Source organism: Strix uralensis, chromosome 3 (genome assembly GCF_047716275.1).
Source record: "Strix uralensis isolate ZFMK-TIS-50842 chromosome 3, bStrUra1, whole genome shotgun sequence".
Classification (NCBI taxonomy): domain Eukaryota; kingdom Metazoa; phylum Chordata; class Aves; order Strigiformes; family Strigidae; genus Strix; species Strix uralensis.
The window spans coordinates 61,160,336-61,186,968 of NC_133974.1; the positions used below are offsets into that span (position 1 = coordinate 61,160,336).

At 37.7% G+C, this 26,633-nt stretch overlaps 1 protein-coding gene across 7 annotated transcripts in view; it reads right to left on the reverse strand.

The window, feature by feature from the left end:
- Positions 1–26,633, reverse strand: part of PTPRK (protein tyrosine phosphatase receptor type K) — a 418,363-nt gene that overhangs the window by 94,912 nt on the left and 296,818 nt on the right. For all 7 annotated transcript variants that reach the window (XM_074862468.1, XM_074862473.1, XM_074862472.1 and 4 more), the window contains exon 8: positions 1,619–1,921. In XM_074862468.1, coding sequence (XP_074718569.1) covers positions 1,619–1,921 — 303 coding nt within the window. The remainder of the gene's footprint in view (positions 1–1,618; positions 1,922–26,633) is intronic.

The window sequence follows — 26,633 nt, forward strand, 5'->3', positions numbered from 1 at the left end:
TATCTTAGCAACTTTTGTTCACTGGGAGAGGCTTCTTCTACACTATGGTACCTCTGACACCAAAACTGAGTCTAAACAAGTTCACTGGTAGCACACTAGCACTCTAGCTTCAAACCAAAACCTGCCTTGTGTGCATCATTTTCCAAGAATAATCCACAACGGAACCAGAAGACAAAATATATGCACTTGACTGCTCTTGACAAGCACAAACTATAGTGACCAGCCACCACCTCTGCACATCTAACTAGATAAAGGCTATCAGAAACCATTCTTGAAAACTTAGTTAAAAAGAAATCTATTTTACATGGACATAACAATATTACTTTTTTTTTTTTTGTTTTAACCTCAAGGAAAAGAGCAACCACAAATATCTATAATGTAAACACAGATACAGAAATCCAATTCATCATGGGTTATATTTATAATTAACTTTTTAAAAAGTAATGCTAAAATTTGAATTGCATGAAATATGCTAATTCTGTACTTGTCAATAAATCTTCATGTGATGCACCTATGTCTCTATAGTTCTCTACAGATCCTCATACATACCTATTTAATAAGTTGTTCTCTCTTCTTTATTGCAACAGTAAACATATTTCTCTTTTATTTCTTGTGAAATGGAAAATATATGGCAAAAAAGTGCTACCAGATTCTAACCTTGATTGCTATCCATATATAAAACTATAATCTCTCCTCCAATCTACAGGCAAACACACTACCTTTTTCAATTTTATCTTCTTATCTACATACACTCTTACATTAGGCCAAGTATTCTTTTTTTGTTACTGATGGCAGTATCTATTTTCATTTTGTTGTTGTCAGTATTTTAATAAAATCTAAATATAAGAAAAGGAAACTAAAATTGCTCTTTACAACCACATTTTAAATATTATTAGGGAAAAATAGATATTTTTATTTTAATCTCTTTCATACCAAGATTCATAGTCTAACCACTGATTGTCACCATTAACATCTACATCTATTCTTCCCAGCTAAGGTAAGTTCAACTGTCTGGTCAATGAAACTTCATCGAGAGCATTTTAAAGAGGAATCAGAGAATATCTCAAGTTGGAAGGGACCCATAAGAATCAAGCCCAACTCCCAAGTTGTCAAAATAGTACTTTAATCTGATAGGTGGCTTTCAAACAGTTAACAGATACTATATACTGTAACCTGCAACATAAATTATTGTTCAAATATATTTGCTGAAGAGGTTTTAAATCTTGAATAGAATATTTAATATTTAAATATTTAAAAATAAATTTACAGAATTCAATTAATTTTCAAATACTACACCTAATACTGTGAAGAAGTCTTCACCTAACACCACCACGTGTTTCTTGTCACCTGTGTTAGCACATTTTTGGAATGACTGGAAAGCCACCCTCCTTTTTCTTGCGAGAGAGATTGAATTTGACTTGCAGTACGTGGACAGTGTGGGCCACATATACAGGCTAACAGCTATAATACTTTTAAAGCTACTGTTTTAGGGCAATTAATACATTAATAGAAGAGAACTTCCATCCTTCAGGACACATATTGTAACACATAGAGTCATTTCCCTCCACCTGTCTAGACTGGACTTGGATGTGATTTTCATAACAGCATTTACGCATACCGTCTTCATCTGTCTGGATAATGGTCTCCTCACTCTCTTTCCTCCCTTCTGGGTTGGTTAAGATCATTTTGAGGCTGACATTCGTGTAGGGAGGCAGATGATCTACAACGTGCTGGGGTGCTTTGGGGTCCATGTCCAAGCAGTCCGCCTTGCTCTCATTGTGTCCGCAGAAGTAGTGGTAGCATATAGTGACATTGAAAGTGTGGCAACGAGTGATGTTGTAACCCAGAGATTCCCAATCCACAGCGATGTGTCTGGCCTGGATCTCAGCAATCTTCAACGTTTTTGGTGTTCTCATAGGTTCTAGAAAATAGAATATAATAAAGAAAAACATCATTAATGGTTTTCATCCTTGCACTGAACTGTAACTGGTAGATGATGTCTCCAGAAATGTGAAAGCAAAGGAGATACCCCACAAACACAAACTTATTACTGGAAGAAGTATCATCCTTTGTACAAGTCCCCTGAAGGGAAAAAAACCTGACAGTCCCTGGTTTTTTACTTCACTCTTTTCTGGCCTCTCTTTGCAGGTTTCAATCAGTGATTAAGACTTAGCAACAGTGAGAAAAAGATCTGTTAATTAACAGTGAAGCTATTCAAAGCAGTTGAGAATACAGGCAGCAGATGCAAGAAGAGTGACCAAAAGGCCATCAGCTGTCACTGCTGGCTTCCCTTCTTCATTTCCTCCTTAACTCTCTTTTTTTACCTGTGTAAATTAGATAATACATCATAGTGGTAAAGAGTCAACATTCACTACACTATGATTTATCATGCCACCAAGCAATGTTGTATGCTAATTACACTAATTACCTTACTAAACCAGCAGTTACAGAAATGATGCAGATATTAATTAATGTTTACTATTTTAGTAATGAAGCTATTCATTCAAGCAAAAACCCTCAGAAATATTACCAAAAATGCTCTTGGATATTCCCATCGTATCCCACTTCTTTCAGATCCCCAAACCTTTGCCTGGACATTGCTCTGAGCTGGTAATCTCTGACCTGCTACCTAAGATCAGCCACTCTCCACACATGCATTTTCACCAGCAGAGTACATGATGCTCCCCAAGCTGCCATCAATCTTTCATTGTCTCTCTAGTGCATTCGTTCCTCATGCAAGACTAACTTTTATCGTTGAACTTAATTAAAATGATTACACAATGAAAATCATGACCATGACTATATATACTAGAGTTTCACTGCAAGTATACCAAGGGGATCTTTATACCCTGCTAATACATCCTTCTTCATCAGAGAAAATAAAACCCTGCTGTAGGTACAGCTTCAGCCTCATGTCCTTGCTGGTGTAAGGTCAAAACGGGCAAGATCATTCAAGGAAGTGAAATATAGGATTTCTCTTTCTGGGCATAACAGCTCTTTGTAACTTGCATTTATGAAATAAGAGTCCCAACCAGGCTAAAAACCAGCCAAAAGCACAGATGGTATATTGAAATAAGGAAATGTGAATCAGTGTAATCTATTCAGCATGCAGTTTGCCAGACAAACTGCAAACATTTAGTTTCAAACATCAAAACAACAAAATTCTAAATATAACATAAAGGTATTCCTAGTAATATTTGAGTGTTAAGGATTAAAAAATGTGCCTATTTGTTTCCATGATCTATCCTTCCCTTTCTGGATTTTGAACAAGTATGTTCCCTTTGCCTTTAACTACCTATTTATCATATATAAGGCGAAAAATACAAATGACTAAGTAGACTTCCTGGGCAGTAGCTTTCTGAATATATTGTATACTGTGACAATAGAGATCTGAAGCTGAAAGATAGCATTGAAAAGGTCCTTGAGAGATAAGAGACTTGAAAAGAAGGGAGAAAAAAAGGGTTTTATAGAGTAAACAGTGGCTGGTGCTTTAGCAAGTACAGTCGGGTGTGAGGCAGTCATTAAAAAAAAAAAGTAGCAACACAGTAGATGTACTGAAGGAGCTGGTAAGAGTCTTCAAAGAATCAGTATTTCCTTGGCTACTGCAAGCACTTAGAAAAAAAACGAACACAGGCAGGTGTCACAGGGGAAGAGAACTGCTAAAAGACAAACAAGATTTATATTATAAGCTTTTTTCTCATATGAATGACAATGAAAAACCTAGTTTTGCACACTAGATTTAGAGTTTGAGGCCTAAAAGAGTAAACATATCCTTCATCAAGGAAGTTTTGTATTACAGGCTTGTTTTTCCTTCTAAAATGGAATGATCCTTCTCATTTTAATAATTTCCTCTTTATTCTACTAAATCCAGGTTGTGCCTTCAACCACCCACACCAGAGATGGAATTCAAACCTGAATTTAAAATTTATTGGAGCCTCTAAAATAAACACAACATAATACACGTCATCCGGCCATGAAGGTTGAAACTATTAATGTTTGAAGCTGACTAACCAGTAGCAGATAATGCACTCCATTCTCATCTTGCATCTTTCAAGACAAGACTTAAACTGCATTCACAGATGCTGTACAGCACTTTCAGATGAGAAGAAAAAAATTAAACGCTTTGTTAATCTTAAAGAAAAATGATTTTACAATTCTATGCAAATTTTACAAATGTGTCACAGTATCAGAGGAGAATCTGAAAAGCATCCTTTATTCACCTGTCAAAAGGAGAGAATGAAAGACAGAGTGTGATCTTGCTTTCTCACAACTATTCCCTTCTTTGGCAGAAATTAAACAACTTCTGCAATATTGAGATGGTAATTAAAGTCTACAGAGTCTCTCAACAGCTTTGGTAAAGTCTGCCAACTGTCCCATTGCTCCTAAAATGATGCTTTAAAACCAGAATTTTACTCTCATTTCTGGGCAACACTCGTCTCAGGGATCTCTAGAGGCAAAGACCAATTGTTTTAAACTACCACAGCACAAAGCCTCCATCTGTAACACCTCAATAAAAACCAATCTTCAAATAATTATTTTTCTCAGATAAAACACCACTGAATTTTTGAGTAGGCTTCCTAAAAATCTCGGTATCTCATTAAGAATAACTTTTTTCTCAGTGTGGGGCAAACAGAAGTGCTCATCTGCCATTTTTCCCTTTCCCCATCACACTTTAGGGTTTGCATTTTACCAAAACATTTCCTTAATCCTACCAGGATTTAATTTCAATTGATGTATTCTCTTCTGATCTCTGGAAACTTTTTCAGTTCTACTAACCCCAGTAAATCAATTTACACCTTGTCTTCCCAGTTGTTGTTTTCTCACCTTTCTTCTTTCAGTCACATCTAGAACATACAAAATACATGGACATCCAAACCCATGACTTCTAACTTCTTTGCTGAATTACTCATGTCAAACTGGCATCCTATGTAAAAGCGGGAAGAAATAAGACTCTCTCCAAATCTCTGTTCATTTCTTAACCTATCAGCTGGAGTTTCAATAATAATGGCAGAAAGCACTTAATATTCTCCAAACATTAATCTACCAATTACCCCTGTGAGACAAGTAAGTGGTGTTAATTCTTTTCTTTGAGGACAAAGACACATAAAATGGTTAATAGCTTGTTCAAAGCTACAAGGTGATTTACTACCAGGGTCATAAAAAAACTGAATGGTACCCAGCTTCCAGGTCACCCATGCCCTGGCCACCAGACAGCACCAGCAAGCAACAGCAATTCAGACAGCTCATTTACAGTTTAGTTGTCAGTGCTTCCACAGAAATGCTAACTCTACTCCACAACTCTAGTTCTTTTTTAGAAGGGTTTTTGCAGATTTTCTTAGAACAAGCTTGAAAAAGCATAACAGTGCTCAGACGCTAAGTGAATATCTGAGCATAAGGACAAGTTATTTGTAAAACAAGTTTGGTTTATTCCTTTTGAAAGATTTCTTGATTGAGAACTTGGAATTTGAGTGAAACAGCATATTTTTTGCATTAGATCTTGTATTTAAAATTAAAATTTTGGGTAGGGGGCATTCATGATTTATTTTTTCAAGCCTTTTTCTCCAGAAGAAAATATATTTAAGACTGGAGGAAGTTCCTTGTGGTGATAACACAAAGTTCTCAGGGCTTTTGCTGTTGCAGGAATTTCAATATCCTGTCACTGTATCAAGCCCTAAAACATGAACATCCTGACTGGCAGAGTCACGTCTTCCAACAGAAATACGGCAACAACGCATATGGTGGTGGTGGTGGTAACCCTGACCTTTAGATCCTCTCAAGCCCCTCTGCTAATGGCAGGCTCCCTTCTGCCAGATCCTTCCTGCCCATGGGCTGCTGCTACGACCTCCACCCCATTCCCACCTCTGCTTACAGCCAGCTTCTCTCTCTGTCCTTTGATCTCAATGCTTGGCAATACCCAGCTCTTCTATCTTCCTCCTCCTCACCCTCCCTTTATCTCTTGGCAAACAAATACTACCAAGTGCTCGCTGACTCAGATCCACCATCGGAGCTGACTGTTTTTACTCTCACTGAGCCAATTAAAACCAGAGGCTTGGGAGAATATCAGAAGAACAGAAAAACCAGAATAATAAGAGATCTCTACACTTATGCAGATTACTAAATACTCATTCCTTATCCAGAAAATGCATTAAGCAAAATAATTTCATGCATGTGGCATTCACAACAATTTATGGATCAAGAAGATTTAACCCAACTTTATGGGATAAAGAACAGCTTTAGTAATTCTCCAAAGGTTAATAATCCAGGGATAGATGGCAAAAGAGACAGAACCTGTTGACCCCATACCAATTGCCAACTGCAGGATGATTTAATAAGATGCTCCAGATAACAGATAAATGAAATTCAATTTCTTTAGTGCTTGATAAGCAACACGTGATATGACAGGTCAATATTGCAGCCTCTTGGTAGAGATGATCTTCACTTACACAGAGATGGCAGCGAAAACAAAACCCTTCACAGCTGCAGAAGCAAGAAGGCGAGAGCATGCATTTCCTCAGAACCTATTCTTAATGATAATACGTATTACCCTGCTGTCAGAGACAAACAGATGTCCCGAAGTTGTGACAAAAATCCCATAAAACGAGGCTAGTAAAGCATGACAAGTCCTTTGCTTTTGCTGCCTTTCCTCAGAAATCCTAAAATGTTGATTGCAAGACACAGCTTCATTTCCGTTTACCTGGCAGAGGAAGGGGGGATTAGATCTTCTGACCAGCAGACAGAACACAAATTTGTTCGCATGAAAGGGAAAACAATCAGACAAATTTTAAAGGACAAACATTTCAGATAAAGATGGTGCTTCTCAAACACCACCGTATACTGTCTATATACTGTGTATACAATTCTTTAACTGGGATTGGCTTTCGGATCCCTCCCCCCTGCCTTGAACTCCTTCTGGTATGGCATTACACTGAGGGGCTGACTTCAAATTTCTGCTTTAACCACACTGACTGAAATTCATACCAAGTTTAAGAGTGACCCAGGTCACCTTCACTGGTGACACAGGAGGCGAAAACTAACTGGACGTGGAGGGTGAGATAACACATAAATTTGCATAAGGTTTGAGGGAACTGCAGAAAGATGTGGGGCTTATATTAAATAAAAACTCTGACATACAAAAGCAAACACATGACAATTATTAAAGGAGTAAATCTGGTTTAAGATGGTAACCCTGTAATTTAAAACACAGTGCTTCTCACTTTAATTATTTTGCCCTTCTATTTTAAAACAAATATGACATAGAAAAATAAAAGTCCTCATTTTTCTGCTAATATTCTCAGTCTGAACAGCCACTGGAATTCCCCAGACTTTTCTTCTACGAGAACATGAGCCTCTCTGTCCTGTGGCTTCTCCTGACCTTTCCTGGATAGATCTCTCCTTGGCATGTGGGAAATAAAAAAGGATTATTCTAAGATGTCATTGTGGCTCCTGTTGCTTCCTCGGTTCATGCAAGGTCCTACAAAAACAAAATGTTCCCAAAACTAAAAAAAAAAAAAAAAGTTACAGTGCTGCTGCTGCAAAGAATTCTTCTAAAAGACTCCTGATAAGAGCATGGAAGAATGGTATGAGTGAAAAAACACCAGCAGAAGTACAACCTAAACCAGAACAGCTGTCAAATGTGTCAAAAGTAAGGAAACAATAAACACAGGTTCTTCACATGCTCATTTCAGTTGCGTTACTCTCAATTATTACTTTTGTTATTAGTGAACAATGAATCACATCGAAAGGCTTTATGTAGATACTAAGTTCCCTCACATCATGAACTTGGTTAAGATAGCTGTATATAGAAGTGTATCACTCATCGAAAAGGACAGAACTAGAGTTTTACATTTCAACAGACAACCGAAGTCTGAGCAAGAACTATGTACAGTGACTGTGATCACTTCTGCACTTGTGTGTGTGATCTGCGACCTGTCAAAGGAGCATCCTATAACTATGTTATGAACAAAGCTAACAAAAGTCCCTAGGTAAGGTCAGCTGTCCTAGAATATATCCATGATGAAACCCCTGTGTTTCAAGGATTATTAATCTACAAATCCAAAAGAATTTGGTTTCAACTAACTCCCAATAACTCCATTATTTAACATTATGATTACAATTCAGGAAGACGCAATTTAGTCAGACATCCCAAGAATGCCATGCATTTCAGTCTGACTTCCTTGAACCAGTCTATCTTTATGACAGAATAATTCTTGTAAATTCTATTGAAGTTTATGGTCTGTAACTCTGGCAGATTTTTGACCATTTCTACGTAGAGTTAAATGCCAACTTAGAGTTAAAGGCAAAAATCAATTAAGAGTGCTGGCCTCAATCCTTTAACAACTACTTAATGATAGTTCATGAACTACTTATCTTCAGTCAGGGACTCTTTCTTATCTACTTATGTGTATTCCAAGCCAAAACATCATATTACCAGCTGGATCAATATAGACTTTTCATATGTTATTGGAATAAATTATTATTCCAGATATTCCAGTGTTGGAGTATCAGCATTTCTTCTTGCTCAGAACATTAAAAAACCAGAACACCTGTCATGTACGTAAATACAGGTTGGAAAGTTTAACTGAGGTACTCAGGAGTTGGGTTTTTGTTTTTTTTTCTGATCTTGTTGCATGTCAGCAGTTTAAAGGCCTGACTTCAGGCAGCCAAATTTGAAACCTCAGGTCTTCAATCTTTTTAAACTTAGAAGCATCCAGAAATAGTCAACATCAAAGAAAGAGAAATCTAATGAAGCTGACAGAAGTCGTACAATTTGAAAGCATTTCAGCAGTCTGACAGAAAATGAGAAATTAACAGGTACATATTCCCACAATAATAATTGAAGGAATTACTGGGCATCTCCTTTCTCAGATGTGTATACAGAATACACATACAGAATACACATACAGAATACAAAACAAATATGGATGCAAACACAAAAAATAGTATGTCCACCTATTCATCATGTGAAATATGAATGCAGAATAAAAGAAAAAATGGCATTTATACGGTACTAGCACTACAGATTTATTTTGTTGCAAATGAAGGTTATAATGCAACTGCATGAAAATCTATGAGATTTTTTCTCTTTGCACTTCATCTAGCAACTGACTTATTAAGCCAATTTACAAATTTCTTATTGACCATATACCTCAGGGAGCTGAAGAAAACATCTGAATCATTACTTAAATAATCAGCTGTACTATGCTAGTTTCACTAGCAATGAGGAGATATTCAATATATTTTAGGACAGATCTTTTTGAATGCAAAATATAGCTGTCCCTGCTTCAGAGGTACAGTAAAGAGATGGATATAACTGCACTACTGACACTTATTTGCCCATTTCCTCTTGATAGTATGTTTATTCTACTGCCTCCATGCATGATTAACAGTTTGTGCATCCTTAGTATGTAATCAATAGCTGTGAAGTCTTGTATTAGCTTTAGAGATTAGACATCCCCTGATAATAAATTCCATTGATTTCTCCAGTTTGGTTTAGATCCAGAAATCCACTGTTTTTTCTTTTTTTTTCTTTTTCTCTAGTTTAAATTTAGAGGAGATATATAGTTTAGGAGGAGAGAGGAAAAGCTGGCATGACCTCTTTAAGCTCATTCCTCCAGATGGACAAAACCTATTTGGAGGTATGAAACATGAATCAGCATGTCAACAAGCATCAGACTGCAGGAGTAAACACAGGGAAAGCCTGACATTATAAAATTCCTAGGAAACCTGTCCAGGACTGCAATGGTGAAGTTTAATTGTGTAAAGTCAATTACAAAATTAATAGCGATGGGGAAAAAAATGAACTTTGACTTAAATATAAGTGACATGGATATATTAAATCAGAATGGAAGACTCATAACCTAAAAAAATAAAAATTATAAAGAATATATTAAATAGAATATATAATACATGTTTACACACACATGTATACACTTTTTACCCATCTTAACAGTGAACCTAACCATTCAACATTATGAAGAAAGCATTTACATTTATTTGAATATAAATCACCAGTTTGCTTAGATAATACATTTTTCATTTCTCCCCAATGCACATTCATAAACATCTTTTTATGGTGTTGTTTACAAACAATATATTTGGGAGCTTAGGATGTTATGAGTATTATGCAAAATGCCTAAGTTGGAGTAGTGTGAATAAGCAGAACAAGAGTTTTCTATGGATATCATTAAAGCTTCAGTTCCTTTCTCCTGTGTATAAAAATTCAGTCCTCCTAAGCTAGGCAGCATAAATATCACCATACATAATGAAATGATCAAATGTGGGACACAGTCTATAATAAATAAATAGTAAGCACAGAAGAGAGACTCAAGCTAGTGCCACATTCACCTCTGATGATTAAGAATTGAAAGTTGCAAGCAGTAATCATAATACTCACTTAAAACTTTTATATACATGTGTGTGTCTACACACATGTACACACAGATACTCGCACACTTATGTGCATACACATCCATTTCACCACAGGCAGATAAAACACCCATCAAAATACATCCTCTCTCTCTGCACACCTACTGAAACGTTCTCAATTCAATTTGCCCCTGTTCCCATTTCACCCTGTCTGGTTCCTGTAGCCCCCTGGGTCCTGGTTGAAACGACCCACTCCCCAGCCCACTCCCTGCAACCAGCAAAGCCTGGAATTTCTATCTGGGTCACAGCCCATGAACTTGCTCTTCCAATGCTGGGTCACAGTCCATGAACTTGCCCTTACAATGCTGTGTTTGTATGGTAAAACTGAGTAATAACTGTATGCTGTACTTTGGTCTGGCTCTGCCCCTTTCACAATATCTTAGACTTTCGGAGGGCAAACTTTGACCTGTTCAGAAGACTGATTAACAAAATCCCTTGGGAGGCTGCCTTGAAGGATATGGGAGTCCAGGAAGGCTGGACATACTTCAAGAGCGAAGTCTTAAAGGCACAGGAGCAGGCTGGGCGGGGAAGGAGACCAGCCTGGCTAAACAGGGATCTTTGGCTGGATCTCAAGAACAAAAGGAGAATCTATGACCTTTGGAAGAGGGGGCAGGTCTCTCATGAAGACTATAAAGATGTAGTGAAGTTATGCAGGGAGAACATTAGGAGAGCCAAAGCACAGCTAGAGCTCAACTTGGCTACAGCTGTTAAGGATAATAAAAAATGTTTCTATAAATTCATTAACAGCAAAAGGAGGATTAGGGAAAATCTCACTCCTTTACTGGATGCAGAGGGAAACATGGTAACTAAGGATGAGGAAAAGGCTGAGGTGCTCAATGCCTACTTTGTCTCAGTCTTTAGCAGTGGAACTGGCTGTTCCCTGGACACCCAGCCTCATGAGCTGGGAGATGGGGAGGGGAAGCAGAATGAGGTCAGCACAGCTGAAGAGGAGGTGGTCAGAGACCTGCTACACCACTTGGATGCACACAAGTCTGTGGGACCGGATGGGTTACACCCAAGGGTGCTGAAAGAGTTGGCAGATGTGCTCGCCAAGCCGCTTTCCATGATTTAACTGAAATCATGTCTAACTGGGGAGGTCCCATTGGACTGGAGGGTGGCAAATGTGACACCCATCTACAAGAAAGGCAGAAAGGACAATCCAGGAAACTATAGACCTGTCAGTCTGACCTCAGTGCTAGGGAAGGTCATGGAGCAGGTCATCTTGAGTGCCATTAAAAGTCATATAATGGACAACCAGGGGATCAGGTCTAGTCAGCATGGGTTTATGAAAGGCAGATCCTGCCTGACAAACATGATCTCCTTCTCTGACAAGATGACCCGACTACTGGACGAGGGAAAAGCTGTGGATATTGTCTACCTGGATTTTTGAAAAGCATTCGACACAGTTCCCCATAGGATTCTCATAGAAAAACTGGCTGCTCATGGCCTGGATGAGTGAACAGTCTGCTGGGTCAAGTACTGGCTGGATGGACAGTCCCATAGAGTGGTGGTCAATGGAGCTAAGTCCGGCTGGCAGCCAGTCACAAATGGTGTTCTTCAGGGCTCGGGGTTGGGACCATTTCTGTTCAACATCTTTATTGATGATCTTGGTAAGGACATAGAGTGTATCATCAGTAAATTTGCAGATGACACCAAGTTAAGCGGGAGTGTTGATCTGCATGAGGATAGGGAGGCTCTACAGTGGGACTTGGATAGATTGGATCAGTGGGCCAACGTTAATGGGATGAGCTTCAACAAGGTCAAGTGCCAGGTCCTGCACCTGGGTCACAACAACCCCATGCATCACTAGAGGCTTGGGGAGGTGTGGCTGGAGAGCTGTGTGGAAGAGAAGGATCTGGGGGTTCTAATTCACAAGCAGCTGAACATGAGCGGGCAGTGTGCCCAGATGGCCAAGAAAGCCAACGGCATCCTGGCTTGTATTAGAAATAGTGTGACCAGCAGAAGTAGGGAGGTGATAGTCCCCCTGTACTCTGCACTGCTGAGGCCACACCTGGAGTATTATGTCCAGTTTGGGGCACCTCAATACGAGAGAGATATCGAGGTGCTGGAGCGAGTGCAGAGGAGGGCAACAAAGCTGGTGAAGGGCCTGGGGAACAAATCCTATAGGAGAGATTGAGGGAGCTGGGACTGTTTAGTTTGAGGAAGAGAAGGCTGAGGGGAGACCTCATCACTCCCTACACCTACCTGAAAGGACATTGTAGAGAGGTTGGTGCTGGTCTCTTCTCACAGGTGATTAGTGACAGAACAAGGGGGAACGTCTTTAAACTCCAACAGGGGAGGTTTAGACTGGACATTAGGAAAAAATTTTTCACAGAAAGAGTGGTCAGACAGTGGAATTGGCTGCCCAGGGAGGTGGTGGAGTCACCATCCCTGGATGTGTTTAAGGGTCGTTTAGATGAGATGCTGGGGGATATGGTGTAGGGGAGAACTTTGTAGAGTAGGGCTGATGGTTGGACTCGATGATCCAAAAGGTCTTTTCCAACCTGAATGATTCTATGATTCTATATCAATATATACCAATATATATGTCATACCGTGTATATATCATATAGTGATACATATGTGTCATAGAACTACTATGATAAACCTTGGTTGAAACAAAAATTCATTAAGTGACTTAAACCCACTATATAATTAACTCACAATATAACGCATCTGTTGTTTGTCTCTTGTCCTGCTAATGAAACAATTCTGGTATTTATCTTTTGTTTTACTCCAAATGTTCAAACCTGGGGCTTCTATTGTACAGAAAAATTTTGCTTAACCACTTGGAAATTTATTTAGTAAATTGGCTTTATTTTCTTCATCGCTTCATATAAGGTGAAGAACTTTAAGTTGAAAATACAGGAAAGCTTGTTTTCTTCAAAAATGCAGTCAAAAGTAACACAGGCGGGCAAAAAACAATTCACCTGACATTAAAATCTTATGCAAAATCAGAAACCATTTTCAAAGGTACTTAGAACTCTAAAAAATGCTGGTAAGGTGGCAAGAAGGCAAATTCGGTTTTAAGTTAGATTATCTGATTACTGTGAATTTTTACCACCTTTGAATTTCGATGAAACTTTGTTACTTAAGTCACTCAGTCACCTGCAAAAACCTGGCTAATACAGCTACAAAATTTCTCAATCCATTTTTCAATGACCAATGCCATGTAACTATGAAAATGTAATACCTGTCCCTGTGTAAGGAATCCTTTCTCCTTATGCCTCCAGCACACCTTAAGCTGCTATTTCTTTACAAATATTTTAAACAACAAAAAATTTTCTGTGCATTTTAAGCAACTCAATTTTTGTTGAATGTCCCTTGATGTAACTATGAGGAAAAAAAATGTATTATTGAGTAAACAGGCAAAGCACTGTTTACAATTAGCTAATGGAACAGTTGTGAAATATTCATTAGAAAATACAGTCCAAAGTTGTTAATTTTCAGAGGAATTGGCTTTTTTCTTCTTTTTTTTCTTTTTTTTTTTTTTTTTCTGAAAAGTTCTTTACAATATTTGTTTTCAGAAAGGAAAATGACGATGAGGAATATTTGCTTTTTATGTTGACTAGTGCTGTCTGGGCAGAATTTACATGGTATCAGTTCTCCTTCCTACCACCATCTGGCTACGAAGGTTTGCAAGGCCACTTTGGGAACTGGGACCTAATCCTGCAAACCTTTTGTTCCTGGAGCTGACTTTGCTTGAAAGAAGCAGAGCTCTGTAGAAGTGAGCTCACAAGCACCATGAAACAGGGTCCTCGTGACAAAGAATACAAAAGCAAAAATGCCTTGCTTGCAAATGGAGGCACTGGCAAGGTGGGGAAATGCTTTCTAAAATAGGCCATGAAATCTAAATAATATATTTCTAAAAATTTAGCTGCATAAAACACTCTAAAGAAATTACCCTGCTGCTTTACTTGGAGCCAGCCAGTGTTTCGCAGAGCTATTGTTTCCTGTCTAATCAGAAATTTGGAAAACATAAAATAACTCACCTTACAATAAAACAAGGTAATTTGTTTTAGAAACAATTTTCTCTTTGCAAACTTCCTCTAAACACTTCTGGTTTATTCCATGGTCCCAGGACACAAAAATGCTCCCAAAAAATGATCCCAGAGTATTTTCAGTTGACAGTAAAGCAGGATGAGTGGTAGCAGAAAAAGGTGGCAAACCCAGCAGCTTACAGGAAGCAGCAAAAGAAAAAATAATTTTAGATGCTGTTGATAGCAACTTACTCTCCTTTTAAAATGAGGTGTTTTTTCTAAAACATGCTTAATTAATGAGCAATTGATCTTGCTTTATACAGAACAGATGGTGTAAAACCAACAAACCTAGTTTTCATTCACATGCAAATGTAAAGGATTAGGTCTTCACTTACAGGAGTCACCACTCTTTACTATGTGTTTCCTTATTCTAGATACCCATCTAGAGATTTATCTAGTTCAAGCTGTCAGTCATATTCAGTAATTTTACCACGTTCTGACTTTCAAAAAGATATGGTACTAGCACAGTTGTCTTGGCTTCACTGTTACTGCGAAGCAACTGCCGACGTGCTACTCCGACCAGCACTACTGTAACAGTCACCCAAGAGAGTGTCAATCATGCCTGCTGAGTAAGTGGAGCATTAAATTATTTTTTTATGCCTATGTTGTACATGCTGAATCACTGTCATCATACAATCACAGCAGAATACAAAAAGGAAAGACGGCCAATTAGTCAAGGCCACACAGGCGAAAGCAGTATTAATTTAAAGTGCAGGCTAATTGCTGGACACCAGCATTATGTCACTTAAATCAGATTTATTGCTAAGCATAATAAATACTTAAGAATAAAAAGAACAACAATCCCTTCCTCCCAAATTATTACTGACAGGCTTTAAAATTCTCCTGACTGTCTGCTAGGCAATTGTAGACCTAGCTTCTCTCTTCTGTAATTCTTGGTGTTGGGTTTTTTTTTTTTTTATACCTCATCTAACTGTTAACCTTTTGCAGACTGGCATAATAAGCACACGTGCAATCTACTACCATCCCCTCTTGTCACTACAATCAACCTATTAGCTTACAAACTTCATCAATAACCATGATAATTTGAAGGAATAGGAATATGCTGTAGACTGACTAGAAATATAAAATTCCTCAGAGTTGGTTTGAAGACTGTTATGACTGGTAATGAAATTATTTTTTTACTTACATTCCAAATACACCTGATTCTTGACATCTTTTGCATTCCCTTTTGTGGTCATTCTATTAATATTCATACCAGCTAGTGATGCCGACCTCAATTTCCCAATGTCCATGTTCTTCATAACCATTTTCTCCCTTTTTCCTTGATTTGAACCTCAAAGGTATAGCAGCTCTTGCCTTCCCTAGGCAAAATTACAGCATTATTATTAATTTGAGCTGTAACAAGTGTAACAAGGACATGTGCTAACAGTAAAAAAAAAAAATGAACCACCAAAAAAACCAAGCACATGTTTGCCTTTCCCAGCAGCCCTTTACTTGTTGCTTTTGACTTGGATATCTGGAAGACAGCTTGAATCATGGCATCATAGAACAATTCAGCTTGAAAGGGACCTCTGGAGGTCATATAACCCAACCTGCCGCTCAAAGCAATTATATCAGGTTGCTCAGGAACTTGTCCAGGCTATTTCCGAGTATCTCCAAGGAGGGAGATTCTACATCGTCTCAGGACAGGAGGCATGGAAGATATATAGGAGATATAAATACAACTTCAAAGCTTGAGCTCTTTTCTAACAAGACAGAAGAGCAGAGAATTCTACAATTCCCTAAAAAAACTCAGATTTTTTTTATTCTTGATTCACAGCATCTAGCACTGACCTCTGTTAGATGGCAAGACTGCAAGCACTTCACTTAAATTTCACCTTGCTTCACCTTGTTTGACATACAACTTTGCAGTTTGCAGAATATCAGAAGCATTGCTTCCTATAAAAATATTATTTTTAATTACAGCATTTAAGTTAAATGTGCAAAAAAAAAAAAAAAAAAGTTGAATGGAAATATTCAGCTCTCCTCATTGCAAGCCACCTTATGCTAGAGAACAGAACCAAGCAATCTACTCTACTACACTGTGCATATTTTCCACCATTATTTAGAGATGTTTGGCAAGGGACACCTGTCTAAACCAAATGAGTTAGGGTTGTCCTGTTTAATAACCCTTAGGTTACTATACATATTTACTAGAAATTTGTTGCTGGGTGTTTTGTTTAGAGGGATTGGGTTGGGTTTTACTTCTACTGGACTTTATAATAGAACCCAAGAACAGAACTCAATCATCACAAGTGTGCAGTGATGCATCTAAGTACATTGCCTTTGCTTCTTAATGAAATTAAAAGAAAGACAGAAAAGGCAAACAATTGAAATCTGAATGTACTGAGCATGGAAGCTGATGTTTTGACATCTAGACAAAATCATGCATATCAAAGTCTTATAAGAAACTGCCTAATATCCTTATACTTTTCTGATCTGTATTGCCATTGTAATCACCAGTATAATTAATGAAATTTATGCTTTCAGTCTCTATTCTAACTGCTATAGCACCATGTTAGTGCAGTGCTCTTTTCAGCATTACAACAAAATGAGTAATCTGTATAAACTCGTTTTGATCAAAGGCTTTATACAGCAATTGAAGAGGCTGATAGAATATATGATTTTCACAGCTAAGCATTTAAATCAAGCCAGTTACTGAAAGGGTGAACTACTTTATTTAATAATGAGGTCTATCATCAGGTATTTCTACCAAGGCTGCAGGACTGGCTTATCTAAGACACATAGTCTGCAGGAAAGCAGTCATATACTCTGAAAAAAGAGAGCACAGGTTGTATATCAAGCATAACTCCTGAATGATTTCAGGGAAAAAATCACCACAGCTAAACAAATTTCTAAGCAAATAATGTAATCCACACTCTACTTGCAGTTTGGCTCCTGAGGAACGTGTCCCTCAAGAAACATGTCCAGAAAGCGTTCATCCCAAAGGGACAACAAACTGCCTGTCTTCTTTTGGACATAAATGTTACTGCCTAATTAAAGCAGGGCATACAAAATGAAGTTTCCTTCATTTGCTGAGGAGTTTGGTGGGGTTTTTTTAAGCTACTCTCCATTTAAATTCAGATTATTTTTCTAGACACAAAAGTCCTCAAAGAAATTTATTTGAAATGTCTGGTTGGTTTCTTTGTTGTTGCTGGCTCTGAACCCTCATTCCTGCCTAGCTTGATCAGGCCATAACTGAGTAGCATGATAGGAAAACTGCTATGTATCTTAAAAGGGATCCAAAATACTCCAAGTTAGTTTTAATTATTTTTATCATGATTAATAGATCCCACATCAATTCAAATTTACCTAAATATAGAATATCAGAAGAGGAAGTTATCCACAGACTGGTAAGAAACTAATTTAAATTAAATAACCAGAAATTAAACAGCTTTGTCTTTACAGAACTGGTTGGAAACAGAATTTTTCACAGCCTGCTGTTTGCACAGCAATTTAAAAGCTCAATTATAACAACTGGCATTTGGCATTTGAGAAGGACATGCAATAAAGCCAAAAGATAACAGATTCTATCGACAAAAAAAGAATACTGACTCATTGCAAAGGTAAATGAAGTTGTAAAATTTGTGCTAACCTCATCTCCATTTAAGTACGAAAATCCAACAACTTTCATTTCCTTAACATTCTTTGAAAAAAGACAAGAGGATGAGAAATCATTTTAATGATACTGTTACGAAGTAAAAACAAATGACAGAGCTGTAGCTACGATTACAAGTATAACTATGCTTTGGTATTGCACAATCTGATTATATCCTAGTGTTACGTGGCTTGTACTACTGCCTGAGTTCAATTTCCTTTAGATAATGTATTTGGATTCCATAATATGCCTCTTCGGTGAAACCAATAACTGAATCCAGTGGTAATTCCTCAGGGAGTTATAATTTATGGCAATTGTCTGTTCCTACCACTTTTCTCAGTAATTTGTTCCAATGATTAATAGCCCCACTGTTAAAGATAAATAAGTGTCCCTTAGTTCTAATTTGAATGAGTCTGACCTCAGCATGCAGCCATTTGAGGTTCTAACATTTTTCCTTCTCTAGAGGAAAGAGGCCTTTTGTACCTGGCATTATTTTCCCCCTATATGCATACATATTCACCTCCCACCTTCTCTCCGATAGACTTAAATGGTTCAGATCTTTAAGTCACCTACTGTAAGCCTACATCTTAAGCCATGACTCTCTTTGTGGCACTTTTCTCCATTCCTCCCAAATCTTCATCAGTGTGTTGAAAGCACGGACAGCAGATGTGCATGCAGTATATCAGTATTGGTCATACCCACAAAAATCACATCTTTCCTCCTAGCTATGGCCCTGTTTTTTTCATAGCACTACACAAAGAACTATTGTTGACTGCTGACCTATGTCCCCCAAAATTCTTTTCGAGTTTCTGTACTGCTTCTTCCAAATACATGCATTTGTGTGTAGATAGTATGCCATATTATCTATACTATCTCTACCTTAAACTATCAGAGGAGGGACAAAACCAGAAATCAACCCCCAAATTTAAATCTCAAAGCAAGTATGAAATTCTAACAAGTGTAACATCATAAACTTATATAGTGAGCAATCTCGTCTTTTCATATTCTCACTTCACAGGTCAAAATGCAATTTTGATTGCATTTCGCAATCAAAAGATGCAAAAGATTAAAGGCAAACACAACAGGCTAAAGTGAAGGTCAGTAAACCTTATCTGTAAACATCTTTACTAATTTACTTTGCTCATCAACCCAAAATGAGTGTATGTGTACACACATTTGTCTGAATTAAAATATGACAATTATGCCATATTATCAACTGAAGAGAAAAATAAAACAAAACCAGAAAAGAATGCCAATGCAGCAGGAAGGGGGGTCACACCGTCTCCCTATATAAGCAACACAAAAAAAGAAGTCGTGCTTGACTGCAAAAACCAATCATACCATTTTTTTCTTAAAGACTAGTGTCTCACTGAAAGTCACTGAAGCTTCCCCAAGGACAACTTGAATTAGAGTCAGAGGCCAAACATAAAGACACCTCTCTGAAACCTAATCCTCTTGCCCATTTAAAATGCTCCTGCAGCTTCTGGTCAGGAAAACACACCACTGGGATTGCACTGGCAGTTTTGTTTGTTTTTCTTCAGTGTTTTCAAAACCAAGTAACTCAAATATCTGAACAAGTATCAACACAACTAAAATAAAAGCAGATGCCACTCTCCTTTTGCCATTCTATATCGCATTTTTTCCCTTCCAAAATACTATCTTCTGGCATTATCAACATAACAGCATTTAAAAGACAAAAAGGCATTAGAAATTTAAGTGTTACTGCTGTGGGTTTATACAAAAGGGGATTCCTAGTTGCTCGCTTTTCAACCATCCTTCTGAGACAGTCCTGTTCAGGCATGGATTTAGGTATAAGAATGACCCCCATGTCTTTTCAGACTTAGGTTGAGCCTGCAAGCATAGCACATTTTTTGACACTAGTATCCCATAAGAACCATCCAAATTTGTTCATAAATTAGCTCTATAGAAAAATTTAAACAGTAAGTAATTAGAGCCGGCAAGCATTTATATGTCTTCTGGTTAAAACCAAAAAAGTCTTCGTTCAGAAAACCATTTTACCAGAGTCTTTGTCCATCACAGAACAAGAACTGCTTAGGGTCTTCCTGGACATGTTTGACAGCTCACCGGGGTCTCCAGCAGACTCACACACTTGCTGTCTCTTTGCTTTCTCCTTAAACACTTCTCTTCCCCCTGCCCCACCTGGCTTCCTTAATCTCTATACTCCAGGAATGCTCCATCTTAAAGGCTCAGGTATGTTGGATTCTCCTACCCCAGCTAAAAAAAATATTTCCCTGCTCTTGATTTGATCCAACAATGTCATCAGCAACTCCAAAGATAGATATAGCAATTCCAGATACTTCTGTCCCACACCAAGGAAAAAATCAAAGGTATTTTGCATTTTATTACTTGCAAACAAGATACAGAACTGAGGCACCGAGTGAACACAAAAATGTCACAAAATGTGTTTATAGTCTTCACAACAATCACAAAAGCATTTTAAAAATCAAGATTAATAGACTTCAGACTCTCCACCAGTGCCAGGACCTCTCCTACTTTCTCTTTGTTTCCCAGGCTTTGACCTGAATGGGGCATCTCTGAAGAGCTCATGTCTTTTATGTCAGATGGGATGCAACACCACCCAAAAAATTATGACTGGGGCACCAGTCTCCCATTCCCCTCTGCCCACCTCCCTTCCACATCAAAATGAGACATGCTAACAGAAAGGAAACATTTTGGGTCCAGACAGTCTTAGGCCTATGCTGCGTGAAGGAGTGGATTGCCTCCTCATCCATTTTCCTTTAGTCTTGCAATTGAATAGTATAAATCAATAAACAAGCTGTTAAATTGATTTTTTTTTTTTTTTTTTTTTTTTTGCCAAGACATTAGATGCTGAATTAACTAAGCCTTAAATAAAACTGAATTCCAGCAGAGGAAATTTCATAGTCCAAACTGAATTAACACAATCAAAAAATTCTCCAAGTTTTCACCTTCTTCTACTTTATACTAGGAGCTGAAGTCCAGGAAAATCAAGACAAAATCTCTAATAATGGTACACTACAAACTTTCCAAACACCTCAAGGAAATCCTATGAGTTATGGTATGGCTAATTCATAACACAGTAGATATACACTTTAAATTATTCTTTGTACTTTATGTTCCCCCCACCTTTGAACTTCATTCGTTGATATACTGATAAACAACTAACCTTTAAAAAACATCTTTTATAATTCCTTTGTAGATAATCAGTGGATAATCAGTATATTGAACATTTATTATCATATTTTAGAATCAACTTCTTGTCATATGAAGGTGAGGTATGCATTTTCATCTGTATCTTTCAGCTATTTAACAGATGTGTCTCAAGTCACAGTTATCAAATGTCCTGGAAAGCCTCCTCTGACACACTTCTCTATTTGTCACTGGCAACATCAACACCCATTTTTGTGTACAAATATTGCTCAGTTAGCTTCCTTCACAGGTGTGCTATACACAAGGTAACTCAGTAAATATAAGGAAAATATCAGAATTATTTCTTTTCTCCTGCCCAAACACACAGAACGAATAATACTTTGTAAAAATAATTTTTTGATAAGAAAAATCTAAAGATTTTTTCACAAATTCAAGCAGGTTAGAAGTTTTACAATAGCAACAATGCACAGCATAGACATAGCAATCCATATTAAATAATCGTTATAGAAAATTAATTAATTTCCTGTAATAGTGCCAGAATTAATAAATCACTGTTAAAGCCCTGATTCTATATTTCTAAAAGTGGTTATGTTTTCTAGCCAATTCTCTCTCTGAATAAACCCAAACAAGTAAAAGGCTGAATGCTATTTTCTATTTCAAGGAATCTCTACCTAAGCTGTTTTTTAAAAAGATAATTACTGGAATTATAAGAGTGGTAAAACTACAATCCATATAAGGATACCCAGTACTCAAAATTAGTAAAGTGCTTCCTAACCCTGAAAGTGGGTTCAGCAGACCAACTCAAAACAGTAGGAAACAATTGACACTTAGCACTTAATACCACAGCAATCCAAGTTGCTTAAACCAAGCTTTAATTGGTTAGTTCTACTGTGTACCCACTGCATAATGAACCAGCTGCCCTCAACAGTTTATTATCACTTATGATAATAAATGAATAAATTAAAAAAGCAATCCAAATATTTAATTTCATACTCTCTTAACAGAAAACAGAAAAAAAAAAAAAAGGAAAAAGTTGTATATATTTTTATTTTTTTCTGGACTTTGGAATGCACCTAGCAGATTCTGTTTTAAATTAATTTCTTCAATTTTTACTTTTATTTCATATTGCCCTACACTTTCAGGCTTTGTAGTACGTAACACACAATTCTTTCCCTTCCCTCAACCATATGGGATCAAGTCCGCAGCATTATTTTATTTTTGCATATATGACACTTCTGTAAGAAAATAGCAAACTATCAACAATCCTGTTTGCCTCTAATGCACAACTGGTAAGTTAAGCAGCATTTGTCAAAACTGTTCCAAGAAGATCTAATTCTGTATGCTCAGGACAGCCTTTCAGTTTGGAAGTATGTCACGTTATAAAACCATTTCGGTATAGAATGTCTTTTTGCTGAAATGGTACATTTCCATGCTCTTTAGTCAGAATAAAAATTGAAAAAATATTTATTTTGCAGGTTCGAAAAGAAAGAAATTAACATATAATCAGCTCACGTTCAGAGATTTCAAAACTGTCAAAAATACATAATCAGAGATGGAGGAGATGAAACATCTGCTGTAGTGATAAAGGGAGTCAAAATGATTGAGCGAGCAAGATCAACAAACCCACAAAGTAAAAAAAAATAAGCCTCTTACATTCCTTTCGCATAGCATGTTTTGCATTTGATATTTACTTCCCAGCTACTCCATGTGAACTATTATTAAATAAAAGCCTTCACATTTGATATGCCATGAAGCTGCTACAATTATTCTCTGATAATCTTGACAGCTACTGTTGACCTTGTGCCATTTGCTGGGATTTTGCATAACAAGAATAATGCATGTGACATTTTTACTACATGAAAACTTACAAAAGAGATAAACATTGTAATGATTAGGAAGGCTTCTTTATGGTCCAGGTCTTGAGATTTGAGTACCCACTGAGGCAGACACAGCTATGGCCATGCAACCCATACCGTGTCCAGCGCAGGCACCAGAGCCAATAGCTTGAGTGCCGCACACCACCCAGGCCCTCCCAGTTCTTATAAACATCGCAGCAGGCTTTTATACTGCACAAATGTATGTAACCTCTGCTACAGCATTCAGATGGTAGTGCTTACAAACATTGTTTCCCACTCTATTTCAGTTTATATTGGAGAGAAGTTCCCAGACTCGTTTCCTTCCACACCTTCTACACCATTTCTGCTCCCTCTCCCCTAACATGCATCTTTTGGCACCTTGAAGAGAACCACTGCTGTGTCCCCTGACAAACACAGCTGAAAACCACAACCAGCATCAACACAAGCAACACTGTGTATAAATGCATGACTTTCAATGTGGAAGTATTAAGTGTAAGATCTTGTAAGCTAGTGTTTAAGCTAAGTTGTTTAATAAATATCAATCTTTGATGCCAATCAGAAATAAATTAGGCTATAAACCTAATTACCTTAATCAAAATCATGCAATGCTGAAATTATAATATTGGAATAAATCTTTGGTTTTGATAGTTCTAGGTACCAAATATCAAGAAAAGTGAAAATTAAGGATCAGCTTCTGCTCTTGATTTTATAGCTTATCCCCTCCATCTGTGGAAATCGTGAAATTTTATTAACTTCCTATTTATCTGCCAATGAAAAGTATTTCATTTTCCACGGATTTAGTTCTTTTTGTTTAATGCAAATGTTAAATGTAAGGCATAAAACAAAGAACCTCCAAAAAATACAATTTATTCTTTGGCAAACTTTATTATGTAAAACTTACAGTGAATTAACACTTTTTGGTTCTATTAAAAAAAAATCAGTTACAAAATGAGCATAAACTTACAACCTACTTATTCATTTCTGCTCTTCTGGCCACAAGTCATCACAATCTGTACTAGAATCCAATCCAAATTACATGCAATTTACTCTTCTACATATGAAAAAAAAAGTAATTTTGAAAAAAATCAAAGGAGTTCTTCCTACCAGCTGTCTCTTTGTCCCTGAATCCCTGCCTATTTGGACTTTGCATCTCTCAAACGTCAAAGTGAATTTTAAACCCATTGTAATGTTCGATGGCTTTTTCCAGAAAACAGATTATGTAACACCTGCTCATCTTTTTCCCTCCACTTTTGTAGGTTTGCTATCAGACCAAGGATCTGAATTTAGCTTTCCAACATCACATGCAAAAGAAGAGCTGTTAACCTCCTTGTAAGTTCATAACCGCAAGTCACTTTGCAGAGTACTAGTGTTTGGAGACACCTCGTTTCATGATAAAGGGCAGTTAACACCTGTAAAGTAATTATATCTACCAAATGTTGCTGGCCTGAAATATGAATATGTAATTGTTCCTGCCATCTGTTAATTATACTAGTTGAATCACTTATTTAATCATATACATTTACTTGACATCTACAAACTTTTTAATAGCTTTCACAAATGCTATCCTGGCGCTCAGGCAGAACTAAGTCACTGTTTATGTGTCCCACAAGGAAACGACACAGTTATACACGAGGCCAGATTTTGCAGCGGCTCGACGAGATGAGAAGGCAGTTAGTGCTAGGCATGTCCCCAGCCTGTCCATGCTGGCCAACAGCTGCAGGGACCAACAGGGGGGTTACCAGTAGAGGCAGGGGCATCGTTTGTCAGCAACAAGAATGGCTGGACTGAAGACCGAGGGTAGAAGGAAGGAAGCTGGTGTGTTGGGATGTGCAGGGAGTGACAGTACAACCTGGCTTACTAAGGAAGCCACCCAAGTGCTCCTCAGGTTAACAAGTGCTGCTTCTGAACATCTAAAGATAAGGAAGCCATGCAAAACATTGAGTGGTATGCCAACAATGTGCAAACCACATCACAGCTTTGGCACTGACCTCGCTCTGTTCTCTCTAGGCCTTTGAAAGCACCTACCAGTGTTGTCCAGCTGAGGCTGCTTTAAAATACTGCAGAACTGCAGGCAAAATTAAATTTTGCTGTTCTCTGAGGGTAAGAGGAGATACAACTTGGATTGTCCTTGCTGTAGTGGTGCAGGGGGCCTTTGGAGGTGATTTCTCATAAGAACTCTTCTCTCAAACCTCAGAGCTAGTCCCGTTAGCCCTCCTAGAGTTTATTGACTTGATACATGCAACCCTCAGCCCAAACAAGCTTCATTCTGCCTTCCTCTGACTCCCAAATGGTACTAAAAGCATGAGCAAGCTGGGAGAAGGGAAAAGCTGACCGTGACCCGTTTCCCTCTGCGCTCAGTCTAGGAGGCAGAAAGGACGAGAGCTGAAGGCAAGCTGAGGCTCCTCTCATGAACACAACTCATGCTCTCAGCCTTGGATAGTAGCTGAAGCAGAGCAGGGAACAAAGACAGTAAAATCCTCAACCACACCAGGTTTTCAGACATTTTACACAGCTTCCTACTCTGCCTGAATGTGCAGCCACCTTGTCGCTAGCAAACTGTGTCCAGCTACAGTGAGTCTAGGAAAACTGAAATAAGGAAAATAAAACAACTTACTGGAACATGTAGTATGATTTTCCTGAAAATTGCTTTAATATCAGGGACACGAGAAAATGGTGTAGTGCATGCACATTTTAAGAGATCAGCAGCCTAAATTACTCTGAAACTTTTGATGCAAATTTCAATGCCTCCAAGATTACCTCTCTGAGTTTCTGTTGCAAATACAGAGCCATTACAATGCAAACCAAAGCACTGCTGCTAACACAGCACTGCAAGAAAAGGTGTCCCTGGGTAAAATAAATAATTAAATAAATAATAATAAAAATTTAAGGCAGGTTCTTATCATTTGCACATTTAAATAATTATTTTAACAGGTAATATTTTCACACATATGGACATATCCTCGCTTCTTCCTATTTTGAAGAAAAATTAATTTTAATTAAGGAAAACTTTTTAAAAAAACATCTTTGTATCAGTAGGTCATTAAAACTAACAGTAGGTAAGAAACATGCATAAAAATTCATGCAAGTGTGAGGATAGCTGTCATCTTGCAGAAATCAATTTATAACCCAATACAATAAAGTGAGCCCCATCTTATCTCTCCATCTTCACAGCTGGTTATATTCCATACTGCTCAGAACTGCTGACCTATCCTAAAGCTGCCTAAATATTTCCTCTGCTGCTTGAACATTAATCCAGAACACACAGTTGAACTCTGCTGGTGATCAAGTTCAAATAGCTGGGACAATGTTTCAGCCCAGTGTGGTGGTGGTGGGATAGCAGCTGCATAGGCACAGGGAATATAACCTGATTGGCCCCAGAAGCCTGGGAAACACCGGGACAGGTGCAACTCACGGTCATCTCTACCCTACAAGACAGCAGCTAACAGAGAAAAAATGGTATTTTTGATGTGATAAACACAAATACAGCTTGCAGAAAATCAGCAGCACGCTTATGCTGGACACGAAGTGTTCTTGTTACATAACAATTAAATTCAAAACCTAAAG